This window comes from Diadema setosum, chromosome 10 (genome assembly GCF_964275005.1).
Source record: "Diadema setosum chromosome 10, eeDiaSeto1, whole genome shotgun sequence".
In the NCBI taxonomy this organism is placed as follows: domain Eukaryota; kingdom Metazoa; phylum Echinodermata; class Echinoidea; order Diadematoida; family Diadematidae; genus Diadema; species Diadema setosum.
This window is the reverse complement of record NC_092694.1, coordinates 38,941,740-38,957,922: the sequence shown is the minus strand read 5'-3', so window position 1 is coordinate 38,957,922 and position 16,183 is coordinate 38,941,740. Positions and strand designations below refer to the sequence as shown.

General features: G+C 37.6%; 1 protein-coding gene across 1 annotated transcript in view; it reads left to right on the top strand.

Annotated features, from left to right (window-relative positions):
- The first annotated feature begins 1,915 nt into the window (after positions 1-1,915).
- The window catches only part of LOC140234118 (peroxisomal biogenesis factor 3-like), a 30,879-nt gene continuing 16,611 nt past the window's right edge, over positions 1,916-16,183 (top strand). The window contains exons 1-2 of the mRNA XM_072314192.1: positions 1,916-2,006; positions 4,216-4,347. Coding sequence (XP_072170293.1) covers positions 1,934-2,006; positions 4,216-4,347 — 205 coding nt within the window. The 5' untranslated portion in view covers positions 1,916-1,933. The remainder of the gene's footprint in view (positions 2,007-4,215; positions 4,348-16,183) is intronic.

Genomic DNA, 16,183 nt, shown 5'->3' with positions numbered 1-16,183 from the left:
GGCTGCCAACATTGGAAACTAGTTGAGAGTGACTGAGACTCCCATAGGCCAATGCAATAATTTAGGAGTCAAAATGAGTGAGATCAACAGAAGTGCATGCAAATGAAATAAAGTTTTAGAGTGAGAAAGGACCAAAATGAGTGAGTCTCACTCTCAATGAGTGAGAGTTGGCAGCCCTGCAAAGGGCATAGGGGGCCTATGAATACTACAGTATTCAAATCAGTAAGTTGACGATGTCATGCTCTCACAAAAATATTCTTATTCATCTGATATAAAGAAATGACAAAAATCTCATATTTCAGCTGAATAGATATAAAACTTGTCTTAATACCACCAAAAGTAAAAAAAAAATAATAATAACAATAAAAATAAATAAAAAAAACAAAAAATTAAAAAATTAAAAAACCCAAATGTTAACCCTGATATATCTTGGTATGGGAGTATGTTTTTATTTGCATTTATTATAGGGCCCTACATACAAATTACATATTTTCCGAATTTCATATATAACATACATAGGCCCCTAGCCCTATTCACAATGAAAAATTGTTAGGGTATGACATCATCAACTCGCTATTTGAAAATTCACAAGGACTGGTCAAGAAGGTTCTCCGAAAAATGTAAAATAATAATCAAAATGTCAGATCTTCCTATCCGATTTTTGTCATTTTTGTAGCATTCTGTAGGGAATATTTTTGCTTTCTTTTGAAGCTGATTTATTTTGGGGTGGATTTCTTCTTTAGGTCTTACGATTTTCACCATTTAAGATAAACGATAGATTTTTTGTGTTGTCTTTGTTTGTTTGTTTGTTTGTTTGTTTGTTTGTTTGAAGTTTTGGGGTGGGGGTCATACAGCGTAAATACTAGTTTCATTGTCGCTCAGTGTGAGATGTACCGTATAGGGTCTATAGGGTCTAAATATGTCACATCTAAACTATCGATGATTCAAATGTTTAATCACACATTGAAGTAATAAACAACAGTCTGTTCACGCTGCTTGCGCTCGGATCATCAGAATGGTCACTAGTCCCCTCCTCTCTAATCTGTGTCTTGGTGTGTGTCTGTGTAGTAGCCCCGTGTGTATGCATGACCATGGTGTATAGCAAGGGTACTAGGTCTCGCGCAGGGACGTAATGATCGCGCATAGCGTAACTGCGTATAGCAAGCAATATTACGCGTAGGACTAAGCGCAAAATTTGCCGATACGCCCATGGAATAAAAATACCTGACAACCGCTAAACATGAGAAGAAATCAGGTACCTGTAAGAAATTTTGATTTCAAACAAATTTTGCACCAAATTTCCAATTTTTTGGAACAAATTTTTCACTAAATTTCCAATTTTTTACACTATAATTTACCTACCTTAGCTTAAAATCTTTTTTTAAGGATGTTGTAGCCTAGACGTGTCGTCTCGCTTGTCTCGTTCGTATGATCGTAGCCGATAGAATTCGTAATTTGTTCGATCGATCGTTGATAATATTCTACGAAAGCCGAAGCACGCTACAGCCGCAGAGAGGGGCAGACACTTTCACGCATGAAACTACATAGGGCAGCTGCGCGATCTTTACATACCCCGAGAAGGTGAACGCATAAAAAAAAGTCCGACATACAAACGGCGACAGCGCACTACTCCGTCATCGTATCATCAGGAGATTCTGGGAGGTGATTTTTCTGCATTTTCGTGATATTCATTGAGAAATTCAGGTACGATTAAGGAATAACTTCTATTATAAGAGCATTTCAAATTTTCGTGCGCGATATCTAGACCCCTCAACCATACCAACAAAAGAAATGCGTCGTATAGAATCGTTGATGATGTTATATGTGTGGATGGCCGATGCGATGGTCGCTCGTTATTTGATCGTAAACACTGACAATAATGCTGCTGGCCTAGGCCTAGGTGCATCGTGTTCTTGTACGTATCGACTACACAATGCTTGGGAGTATCTGGAATTTCATCAAGCGTCATAGGCGAAAGTTTTTCGTCGTCGGCGCTGTCACTGGAGGTATGAATTCCCCATCTTCACAATGTAGATCTTTTGGCCGCATCTGATGCTATCTCTCAGTCTCATCATTGTTTGGCGGGTTTGTTATTGGGGGGAGGTGTTGTCCCTGGTACCTAGTCCCATACGTGCATAATTGTGTGACTGTCATTATCAATGTAATTTGTTCATCAAGACAAGTGTTTCCACTTTTGAAGTTAGTGTCTATAGCTGTGCTGTCCATGATTTTGTCAAAATTCTCACTATGGCACAGATAATAATCACTCCCTATCTGCATAGAAAATGCTCTACCATTTACTCTCAGTGTTAGAAATAGAAATTTTACACTTCACAGACCAGGCATGGCATTTAATGGCGCTGGCCCACTGATTTAGGGGTCCATGACTGGCATTACGACTGTAGTGTATACTCTCTAACAACATGTTAGACGTCTAACTGTTAGTTTTCTGTGACTTGTGTGAGTGTGATTCCAGTATGAAGGCTTGTTTGAATTTAGGCTATAGAATACATCACCAGCTAGTCAACATCCATCTTCCTCACTTCATAACCCAAGCAAGCTCCATATGTCAGCAGAAGAGATCATGTGCTCAAGCTCACTGTCCCCGTAGCATCAATTGATTCATATGACATATAAATTCTCATTTTATCCCCGAACCACTTGCATCTGGAACCAGTTACCAACCATGGCAGTTACTGCCCCAACAGTAGCTGCCTTCCAGGAGGCTGCCCTTCCTGCCATCAGAGGGCTAAAACCTCCTGTGGGTTCCTTGTTGCTGTAAAAAATCTTACAGAATTTTTAGTGTGCACATCACTATTTTTATTGTAAATATACTACGACTGCACCATCACCCACTGTCACAGCACATCCCATCCCAGTTTAGTTCGGAAAGAGCTGCTTCAGGGATTATCTCATCAAGGTTTCAAGGTTCAAGGCAGAATTGAAGAATGAACCTGTCCACACACACATAAATTTACACATTATGTGGGATTCGTGCTCCTCCATCACAGTGTTGAACAGTTAGAATCTATCCACCATCAACCCCTTGAGGACGAGTCCCGAATATACAGGTGTACTCGGGTAGGTGTCTATGGGAAATGCATGGTGGAGCAGAATCAGCCGTCCTCGATAGAATAAAGGACAAGTTCACCTTCATAAACATAAGGATTGAGAGAATGTAGCAATATTAGTAGAACACATCAGTGAAAGTTTGAGGAAAATCGGACATTCCATTCAAAAGTTATGAATTTTTGAAGTTTTTGTGCAGTAACCGCTGGATGAGAAGACTACTGCAGTGTGTGAATAACTTAGATGTCACATGCGTACAACAATATAAGGAAAATATAAAGAGAATTTCACAAAATTTCATCTTTTGAAAAAAGTACACGTTTCCCCGACTCGTTACCGACAAATGTTATGGGTAATATTATTCCCCCTGCCGTTAGAAAGAGGCAAGTCAAGTGCTCTTTTATTATGCGAAAAAAAGTGAAAATATGTTGAATTTTCTTTACATTTTCTTTATACTGTTGTACGCATATGACTCACAAGCTGTAGTAGTCTCCTCATCCAGCGGTTCCAACACAAAAATTAAAAAAATTCATAACTTTTGCATCGATTGTCCAATTTTCCTCAAACTTTCACTGATGTGTTCTACTAATATTGTTGCATTCTCTCAATCCTTATGTTTATGAAGGTGAACTTGTCCTTTAAGGAAAAGATGACAGATTCATTGGTACTGTTTCTTTTCAGTTCATTTCTTTTTGCGTCATATGTTGTCAGATGTGGTATGGTACATCATGTATACCATCATTAATTTCAAGTAGAAGCTGTTTTGTAGTCTTCATGATACTTCAAACTACATCACTGAGGTTGTACGAGATAGCCTCACCATGCCTATTTTTCATCAGCAAATGGATAGCTACAGTAAAGCATACATTGTATAATTAAACAGACAATGATAGACTATCACTGTCTGTTTGATTATACAATGTATGCTTTTCTGTCACTGATAGGAATCGCATTTGACCATGATTACTTCATGAAATATTGATCTGCCTGCTCCCTAGTGATAACTCTGACGTGCAAAAAAGTGACTTTGGGGAGCTAGTTGCAAAAATTTGTCTCACATTCTAAGATGTAGCATGCTAGCTGCTCATAAAACAAGTGGCCTATTGCTAAACATCTCACAAGTATCCCCCCCCCCTTCCTGGCTAGGTTGCGTACTGCTCTACAAGTATGCTGAGTGGAAGTTGAAGGAATGGAGGGAGATTGAGGAGTCAGAGTGTTTGGCCATGGCTCGCAGACAACACCACTTTGACAGCAACCAACGAACTTGCAACATGACAGGTAACATACATACATGTAGATTACCTCAGTATCATTGGGTAAAGCCATACATTTATTCAGGCTGTATTTGTTGAGAATTTATCATGTATGAACCCCATATCATTATTGTAACTGTTAGAGCTTACCAGTAATTCTCGCTATCGCCAATGACGTAAAAAGTACCCGGATGTGGCTTTTTCGTCAAGATTTAGTGCACTTGGTAGCAATAGTCCGGGAGCCAGCGGGGGTCAGCCTAGCTGAAAAGGTTACCAATTTTTATGTGTATAGCAATTTAGTACATATGCCCCTGAGTATGGAAATGCACGTCTGGCTGGTCATAGGTGGTGGGTGTGGCCAGGAGGGCCACAAAAAGGACCCCCCAAAATTAGGCTAGCCTAGCTGGAAAAGTAACCCCATGAAAACAACTGGAACTTGTTCATTACACTTACAGGATAAATGAATGACCATTGCCAGACGTTTTAAGTGGTGGGGGGTAGCCGCCAGACGCTCTTAAAGGCCCAACTCCAGCTAGGCTAGCCTAGCTGGAAAAGTAACCTCATGAAAACCACTGGAACTTGTTCGTTACACTTACAGGATAAATGAATGACCATTGCCAGACGTTTTAAGTGGTGGGGGGTAGCCGCCAGACGCCCTTAAAGACTCAAATTTTTCCAGCTAGGCTAGCCTAGCTGAAAAAGTAACCTCATGAAACCCACTGGAACTTGTTCGTTACACTTACAGGATAAATGAATGACCATTGCCAGACGTTTTAAGTGGTGGGGGGTAGCCGCCAGACGCCCTTAAAGACCCAAATTTTTCCAGCTAGGCTAGCCTAGCTGAAAAAGTAACCTCATGAAACCCACTGGAACTTGTTCGTTACACTTACAGGATAAATGAATGACCATTGCCAGACGTTTTAAGTGGTGGGGGGTAGCCGCCAGACGCCCTTAAAGACCCAATTTTTCCAGCTAGGCTAGCCTAGCTGAAAAAGTAACCTAATGTAACCCACTGGAACTTGTTCGTTACACTTACAGGATAAATGAATGACCATTGCCATACGTTTTAAGTGGTGGGGGTAGCCGCCAGACGCCCTTAAAGACCCAAATTTTTCCAGCTAGGCTAGCCTAGCTGAAAAAGTAACCTTGTGAAACCCACTGGAACTTGTTCGTTACACTTACAGGATAAATGAATGACCATTGGCCCGTTTCATGGTTAGGCGCCACTTTTTGTCAACCTAGGGGTCAAAATTTCAAGTTCTCTTTAAGAGATGGAATGTCTTGATTTTTTATTCCCAAGAATGTGAATTTAATGGAAAATGTAATGCCAGAGCTTAATTATTATTACAATATCTGATATTATGTATGGTTCTATAGGAGATGAAGGTAATTTTGCTGAAAGATAACACTATGATACCATGGACAGAGCTGACACACTATGTGTCCAACAGGTAATTTGATACTGTAACATGATTAAGTGATATTTAAGCAAGCTTCGTGCCAGATTTTGTGTTCTTATTTGGATTTATTGGAAAATTGTACCGCTTTGAAGGAAAACTATGGTGTGAAATAGAGTAAATGACTTCAAAAAGTTTCTCTTGTTTTACACTTCCTCATTCAGGATGTGTAATATTTCATGGAGATAATGCTTATGTTGGGGGACATACACACACCTAATATTAACATTGTGAGTGTCCAACTTTTACATTTAAAATTTCAGCTGGAGGATGTGGTGGATGTGACAAAAACAGATGTGAACGGACATTTTACACCTTGAGCAATAAACAAAAGAAATAAGCCAAGTGATTACCCAATGAACAGTCAGCACAAGTCAGTTTACAGTAAGAAACAAATTATGTTTCACAAGAAAGCTTTTTTTTTTTTTTTTTTGTCAGCATAAATAATATCAGTAATATCCAACACGGTGGATGTGACATGTGAACGGAACACCAATTTCCTTATTTTGTTTTCCTGCACACCTTGCATTGCAACCAATGATTATAATGCATGCAGTACCATCAACAATGCTGTATTCAAAGTACAAGTCACTGCTGACAAGGTTCCATGTCATGTAAAAGTTATGAATGCCTGAAATTCCTTATAAGTGGTGGATGTGACGGATTGGAGATATGAACAGACATTTTTGCTCTTCTTCAATTTATACTTCATAGTAATAGTTGAAATCATTACGAACATTTCTATTGGCTCACATGCACTGAATGACCAAAGTATTTTGTAGGTCTTTTTGCAGACATACATGTACACTGTTAATTGTACAGTTCACTTAATTCTCATAGAGTAAATTGGATTCAACACAGGGGATGTGATGCCAAAATTGTGAACAGAATTCCGAATTTTAATCTTTCTCTATCATAAACTGGTAACAGTAATCCTACTTGGAAGAACCACATAGAAAAACCACATTTTAGAATGCAAATCACTGCTCACAAGGGTCCACATATAGTTGTATTCTCAAGTTTCAATGTATGAATGCCTGAAACTCCTTGGTGCAGATGTGACAAAATCAAATGTGAACAGACATTTTTTTACCTTCAATTTATGTGAACTGCATATTAATAAAACAATAAATTCATCAACATAGTAATGACATCCTTACTCTTTAACCAATGAAGTCATACATAATGTTTCTGATAGAGCAAATGCACTCAATTTTTCTCACAGTAAATGATATCCAACATGGTGAATGTGACGTTTTTATTGTGATCAAAATCCCCAATGTGCAGTTAAGTGTTTTCCCAGGGTATCGAAAAGAAAAGGTACAAGTAATATGAGTCTTAATCTTCCCTTTCGTCCTACCTATAGTTTCTGCCTATGACAAACTTTAAAAGTGAAAACCTGGTATAAAGACCAATCCTCAATAATGATAACAAAAAATGCAGATTATGTGGTCATGACCCTGTGTGCATTAATCATTGTAAATCTACAGCACAGGCAAAAGCTACAATAACTCTCGCATATGTCACCTACCAGGATTCCACCCATAAACTTTATCATGTCAGTTAAAAGTCACATTTCTAATTTGCCATAGTTTGTTGATATTGAAGCACCGCTGTTAGTATGTTAATGCACAGGGTATACATAGGCCCTACATATTGACAAAATGAAATCTTTATTTGTATAGTTTGTGTTCTGTAAAAAGAAGCATTTTCTCCTCCTCATCTATATACCACCCTTCCACCTCTCCTACATCATCACCAGGATAAGCCATTCTTTGTCAATTGAAGACCATTCATTTTTGTGTGTGTGTGTGTGTGGAAATAACAAACTTTATTCCCCTTTTTGCTTTATGAGTATCACTATGTATTCAGATTAAAAAATAATAATTTAGGGTTAACAAAACTTGTTACACCTTCAGATGAACAAACCTTCAGAATAACATGCCTTATTTCATATTAGGATTTATGAACCTTTGGAATAATGACCTTTATCTAATTCTTGGATTTACAAAGCCTCAGAAAAATAAACCCTCTCTCATTTTTTCGCTGAACGAACCTGTAAGTTAAGGGAATTTGTGTGTTTCAGAATAACAAACATTGGGAATAATGAACAACCCTAATGAGCTTTTGATAGCTGGCTATAACATGTAATCTTGTGAAGCACATACAGCAAGGGTATTTTTTTTTTAATCATGGCAAATACTGAATAATGCTAATTTTTGTCAACAACGGGCAATTTGTCAGTCAGTTGCAATAAAAACAACTTGATACAAGGGTTTATTTATTTGCATAAATAATGACTTACCCTCTGCTAAAAAAGAATTGGAAGGAGCACTGGTTGGCTGTTGGGGTTGAGGCAGTTTAGTGGATATGAATTACAGTGCCTGCCTAATAATCAGGAGCTTGTTGGTTCCAGAGTTGTATGCCCATGATTTTTTATTAGGACTACAACTATAAACACTGAATAATTGGTGCTTATTGTACATCGACAAGGGGCAATTTGTCAATCAGCTCCACTTAAAAACAACTTGATGTAAGATTCATGCATTTATTTGAATACCAGGTAAATACACAGTATCTACTGCACAGGATCACATACATGTACATTGTAGAACTAGCACGGGCTCTGTAGCGGAAGCTTGCTAGTCTAGTGGATATGACGCCAGTCTGGTAATCAGGAGATGGTCGATTTAAATCCAGCTTGAGTATCATATGGCCATGATTTTTTCATCACACATTTGGTTATACTCCTAAAACACTGAGTAACTACGCTGATGCAAGAATTCCTTTCTTTCTAAAAATGCATTGGAAAGTGGGGTTAAACGGACCCCTTCAGTGAGATGGACCCATATCATTATCTCTGTGAATCACCTTCACTGTACCTTCACTGGAAACTACGCATCAGGAGATAGCTGGTTTAAATCTGACCCAAGTTGAATGCCCATTATTTTTTGTCATGGCTACTACTAGAACACTGCATAACCGGTGCTTACCTCTATGTTGAAGGGCAATTTTCAATCAGTTGCAGTAAAGTGATATATAAATCAATTTAACTTTTTTTTTCACCCCTCAATCTAAGTTAACCATTCCAATGGTTGTGGATCATCTCACACTGTGTTCAAGTCTTGATGCTGCGTGAAGCATTGGGAACTAATGCTGAAAAATGCTGTGCGTTGGGGAGATATACTGTGTGTCCGTTCACACCCCAAAATGTCACATCCACCACATATTCAATCATTTTTAAACTTATTAAATACAGTATACAGGAGAGGTCTATTCAATGTAATTAAATAACATTTATATTCTTTTGCCTTTTTGAGATTAATTATCTGGAAAATTGATTAGAATATGTAGAACATCAGTTTTCACAGTCACAGTGACAAAATCATACTACATCCTCACTGTGAACAAGTATTCTAATGTAAAATTATAGTGAATGTGGTATAAAAGTGGGTGTCTGATATCTAGATATCTTGGGAAAGACATGTTTTTTTAATCTAAACATATTTTGTCCCCCAAAAAATAAGTTGTCCCTAGATTTTACTTGATATTCACGGAAATGTCCGTTCACATCTTAAAATGTCACATCCACCAGGGCATTTCACATATTTTTTAAGTTTTTCAAATTTTTAGTTTCATAGTAATCTCAAAATCAGTGGCATTTATAAGGTTACTAAAGAATCTAAAATATGTTGGGATTTAAAGTTAATTGGACCAGTATTTACTGAGATGCACACCAAAATGTGTTTCTGACAAGAAAGGCTGGTGGATGTGACATGTGTGAACGGACACCATGTTTTGTGAAATAAAAAAAGCATTTGAATTTCAAATCCTAAATTGTTTCAGAGGGATAGCCACCCAACTGTGTATCATTGATTTATGCAAAAATTTTAGAAATAATCTAAACCATTAAAAAGTTATAGATTTATAAAATCTTGGTGGATGTGACAAAAATGTGAACGGACATTTAGATTTTGTTTTCAAATTACTGTCATTTCATCAGATGGAACTGAAGCACAAACAAACTTTCTACAGTTACTCATACAAAGCTATACTTTACTTTTACGTTATTTTCCTGAGACTTGCCTTTGTTTTCTTACTTACACAACCCATATAAGCAGATGATTAAATGTGAACGGACAATGTCACATCCACCAAGAGAATTTTGGGGTGGAAAAAATGTAACAAAAAGGAGTTCAAACTTTTAAACTCTGATATGATTCATTATGGCTACTCATACACTTAACATAGATATGTTCACTTAACTCATAGCTAGATATGATACAGAATGGCAAAGTTTGCAAAAAAGGGATGTTTGCCAGGTTGACACACAGTGGGTCCGATTTGGGCACATCTTGCCTCACTGTGAGCAAATGCTTTGGAGTTGCATTTTCGTTATGCTATGGGAGGTAGACCCCATGGGGGTCTAACACATGCATAGCAAAACATTTCATGAATCTACTCTTATTCTGTGTAGTAGACTGAAAACTGAAAAAAATGAAAAGTGGCGCCTAACCGTGAAACGGGCCCATTGCCATACGTTTTAAGTGGTGGGGGGTAGCCGCCAGACGCCCTTAAAGACCCAACTTTTTCCAGCTAGGCTTGCCTAGCTGAACAAGTAACCTTGTGAAACCCACTGGAACTTGTTCTTTACACTTACAGGATATATGCATGACCGTTGCCAGACGTTTTAAATGGTGGTGGTGGGGGGGGGGGGGGTGGGGGGGGGGGGTGGGGGGGGGGGGGCTAGCCGCCAGACGCCCTCAAAGACCCAATTTTACCAGCTAGACAAACCTATATATAGCTGGAAAAATAACCTCCTGAAACCCACTGGAACTTGTTCTTGTGATACACTCAAAGGATAATTGAATGATTGTTGCCAGACAATAGCCGCCAGACGCCCCAAAGACCAAACTCTTACCAGCTAGGCTAGCCTAGCTGAAAATTAGGAAAGTAACCCCATGAAACCCACTGGAACTTGTTCTTACACTTACAGAATAAATGTATGACCGTTGTCAGACGCTCTCAAAGACCCAATTTTACCAGCTATAAGGTTCACATATTTCAGAAATAATAGCAGTGTAATTCCATAACTATACCGCTTGCTTGCGAGTTCACCTGTCTATGCATACCTTATTGTTTTGTTCTGCTTCCTTGAGCCCCAACTCATGCATTCTTATGGTGACTCTCCCATGTCATCATCCTTGTTCATTGCAGTTTGTTCTATTTTTTGAAAATATTCTTATTCTTCATCCCAATTATCACAAATTCTGAAACTCTGTCCTCAGTATAACTAATTCGTAGTTGTACAAATGTAAAAATCTGAGAATCACCCGGAGATCTCCTTTAATGGGGGAGTTTCTTGAGCGCACAGGGAAACATGCTTTGAAATATCAATAGGGCAAGTGTTGAGACGAAATACTGTAGAAATATGAGAATATACAGTGCTGTGGTTTTGGTAGAAGAAATAGGGTATCTGTATTTGTCCTCAGTGATAACCAAAATACTTATTTGGAAAGAATGATAGACATCAAAAAAGAATTGCCCAATCAAACATGTCGGGATTTTTCTCAAACATCGGTGTTCTCATTTTCTTTGCAGTGTAAAACAAAAAAAAAAACAAAAACAAAAAAGCAGGGCCGGATACAGTATCCGGATGGAAATTGGTGGGATGGGCGTAAACCCGCGGGTATTATAACATACTGACGTGAAAAAAAAAAAAAAAAAAAAAACAAGACCAAGAACTACTTTCTTTCTGTGCCCTGGGGAGAAATATTCATCAATTGCATTTTGGAAATGTTGGAAATCACAACTTTTGATGAAATTGTCTCCTACAGTATCTCTTCTTATATCATGAAGGCTTTTTTTTATAATTAAGTTTCTTTCCTCTATGACCATGATAAAACAAACCCCTGATGATTAAAACAAACGACAATCAAAACTTGGCAAATGAACTCTTTGGACATTAGCAAAAGGGAATACATTAACAGTTTTTGCAAACACTTTATACAATTGTCTAATACTCCATTAAGCTCATAAAAAATACAATTCTACTGCAACAAGAAATCCATTCAGTAAGACTCGTCCTCGGTGTACATCGCTTAAAATGCCAACTTTTTAAAAATAATGCCCCAGCTCTTAAATTTACTTTTAAAAGGGGAATTAAAGCTCAACACCTTTGGCCTATGACTTTTTTAGGTACCGTATCACCTTACGGTTGAGGAGATGGGTAAAGAAAAATCATTAACGGAGATGGGTAAGAAAAATTATTAACGAAATAAAACTTATAGGAACATGCTTCACATGACCTCACCGTTTTCTCTTAAGAAAGAAATGAAATCTGAAAATTGTTCAAGAGTGTTTTTGAACATAGTACATTGCAAAAGCAGAAAAAAATCAGTGTTTTTAAGAAACATAACTCACAACAACAAGGAATTCCTGTCGTGTCTAGTATTGCACGTATTTTGGTTTGGAGGGTTTAGGATGCTAATATTTCAAGACAAGTTTATGCTCCGGCCCTTCAATGAACTTAACTGTAAAGTAATGATCAACCTCTCTTGGCAATAAACTCAACATTTGCTGTTCTTCAGTAAAGCATATGACAGAAACATATGAGAAACATGTCTAAAATTCATATGAATAAGCTCACAGCAACAACAAAAATACTATGTTATCTATAAACTAATACTGCATGTACTTAGTTTCGAGGGATTTAGATGCAAAATGTTATGACAAAAGCCCCTACGTGGCTACCAGCAATTAAACATCCTTCAACTTCTTTAGCAAATGAGCTCATGTGTATCATCTTCTTGTTGAGAAGACGAAGATGAGTAATGATAAAATAACCAAACTATCAACTTTCCTTAACATGTTTTACATGAAATCATTATTGCCTTCTCGTAACGAAATAGAAAAAAACCAGAACATCTGAAATTGTTCAAAATCGCTTCTTGATAACAATGGAAGCAAAGGAAACTTAGTGTTTGTAACCACTATGACACGTGTCTACAGATCTGTCATGCTCATAAGAAACGTAACTCACAGGAATATAATTTTATACAGTGTAAAAAATACTTGGTTTGGAGGACATTTAGATGCCAACTTTTCAAGAATAATACACCAGCACTGACATTAACTGATGAAAAAAAGTAATGCTTAGCTTCTTTATCCAATTAGCCCATAGGTAATTCCTTGTAGTTGAAAAAAAAAAACCCGAGTACACATGAAAATATAGACTTTCCGTAACATGTATCACAGGTCATGATCTCCACATTTTTGCTCCTCTTAACTTAAAAGAAATAAATATATATTTAAATTTGTTTTAAATGACCTTTAAACAATATGAAGAAAAAAATTCTGTGTCTGCAAAGGCTTGACACGTGTCTAATACTGGGTCACGCTCATATTAAACGTAGTTCACAGGAACAAGGAATTCACGTGTGTATAAAATAATACTGCAGAGAGGGTGCAAAGTTGAACCCTTTATTGAGGGTGCGAAAATGTTCCCTTGGATACATCTTTCCACCCACACTAAGTGGTGCTAGGTTGCACCTCTTCTTGAGGGTGCATCTTTCCACCCACACTAAGGGGTGCTAAGTTGCACCTTTCTTGAGGGTGCGATCTTGCACCCTTTACCTTTCGGCGCACCTTTGCACCCCGTGTAGCCTTTACATCTTGGTGCAACTTTACATCCTTTCGTGAGGGTGCAAAGAAACACCCAAAGTTCCAAGATTGTGCCTTGTTTTGAGGGTGCAATCTTGGAACTTTGCGTGCTACTTTGTACCCTCAAGAAAGGGTGAAAGTTACACCCTCGGGAGCAACTTTGCCCCCTTGAAAAAGGCGCAACCTCTTTCCTTTAGGTGCAACTTTATGCCCGAAGGATGCAAGAATGTACCCTCTCTTGAGGGTGCAATCTTGTGCCTTATTGGTATGATGTTGCACCTATATGTGGTGCTTATTTGCTCCATGACTGCTGCAAAATTGCTCCTTTAAAGGAGCAAGTCAGTGTCACCGCCTGCTCCTTTATAGGGGCAATATTGCCCATCATCTCAAGGTGCAACTTAGCATCACATAATCGGGTACGATTTAGTTCCATAACTACTCTAAACCTTGAATAGTGCGAACTGATGTAAGCCTATTTGCTCAGAATATAACTTATGTTGTTGCACTCCGCAAAGTAAATAGGATTAGTGTAACTTGGATCTTGTGAATCATGAAATGTGTGTGCGTGTGGAATTTGTGAGTTGTGAAAATGTTAATGTAAAAGTTATCTTAGTTGTGTTTGAATAATATACTGAAACCAAAAATTTACCCAATTACCTTTTCAATATTAAAAAAAGGTGAGCACTATATCTATCAAACAGTTAACCTTCTCGGCAAGAGTATACATCTGCATGACGGAAGAGGTGAAAATATGATATGCAGTTGTCTGGATACGTTTTATTCAAAACGTTTGAATGCGTACTTATTCACATAATCTATAAGAATAACATATTATGCTTCTTACCAGTACTCAAAGCCTCTAAAACAAGAGCATGCTTCTTACACTTCTAAAGTATACACCATTATCTTAAAAACAAAATGTAAGAGGATTTAAGAAGCTGTTTGTATGCATTCAAACGAATCCATATTTCTATCTAAAATCTAAAACGTGTCTTGTAAAAGGGGAATTCGTTTTATAATGACGATGCTAATTGTCTGAAAGTCCTTATCACGACATGTCTTGGAGTTCACGCTTATTGAAAACATCAGATTCTTGGCAAGTACATTACAACTATGGTTTAAAGAGTTAACTGAGATACGCATACCGTATACGGGCATTTCGATGAAAACATTTAAATACAAGGCACTGTAAATAATATGAAAATCAAACTTGATACCAGCCCTTATCGGCAACCAATAGAGACTATGGAGGACTGCAGTTATAATTGTGTTCAGATATTGTTTTGGGTGATACACGCATGCCGACTGATTTGGGATCAATTCGAGTCCCTCGAGCTGAGATTCCGGAACTGCAATGAGCAAACCATCATTATGCATAACAAAGTGACTGAGAATAATGCATGCACCAGTTTCTGTTTCGTTGTTCTATACACAGAAAGTTGTTTCGTTTTCCAATCCTGTGCAGGCACACAGATTTTACAGAATTCAATCATCTTTGGCTATAACGCCATGGTCGCGTGCAAAATGAATGCAGCTTATCTAACTTAACCTGTAGTTACTGAATAGGGGACTACTGTATATTCAATTTATACATTATTAATCGGATGATAGAACCTGTCAAAGAGTAAATTGCGGATATCATATACCATTGTCAAATTCACTTTAATTCTATAAATAGTATCAATAGAATGTTATGAACCACTTCAGCATTAACAATCATTATCATAATTATTTCCCTGAAACGGCTGCATTTGTATGAGAGGGAAGAGTTTGGCATCATACATAGCAAGAGTCGTGACTACAAAACTAAATACATGTATTATACAAGGTTTTAGGACACTTTGAATCATGCCCCCCCCCCAAAAAAAAAACAAAAAAAAAACACACAACAACAACAACAAACAAACAAAAAACAAACCAACAACTTAGTGAAATGTTGTACAATGTATGCCCTACTTCCATTAACCTATGATCTTTGACCTTTGAATACATGGCCCGCATTTTTTTCAACGAATAGGCATTTGGATGCAACGTAGGTAATATATAAAAGAAAAAATGTTTTAGGAAAATACATTCACTTCAGAAATATTTATGGAACAAATAGCAAAATATTGACACGTTCACTTCTTCCGTAATGACATGACAGAAAACTTTCCTCACCGAATCGTTCTGCCGTAATTCATGAGCAAGTCATGGATATATACTTAGTTCGATTAAAAGTATACATTGAGTCATTGCAAAAGCATCTAATGAAAAGTATGCTTCAGAACTACATCATTGTCATTTATTCTATAACACTAATGATATAGAGCTATTGGTCCGCCATATTGCCTAACAGGTCGTTGTCCTCCTATCACTATACCACGTTTGTTTAGCAAATAAGGCACAGAATTTAATTTTGCACTTGTTGCCAAAGACTCTAATCTTCTTTACCGCTACTCCCAGACATGTATGTTGGTGCTGTATGAATTAGAAACGGAAGCTTACAAATATTCACTATCTAACAAGGCAAAAGCGAAGTGATTTCTCGTCCACGTATCGACTTTGTGATTACAGAGATTTTCAAATGGCATAGGCCTAGTTCATTGACTTTTTGACTGTTGACGTAGTCGGACTTCACCAATATTAACACTTGACAGCAATCATTAGATGATCTGAGGAGTGAATTTGGTGGTCATATAGCTCAAAAGTGTGGAAAGTTATTGAAAGAACACCAGAATACTATGTCGACAGTGTTTATCA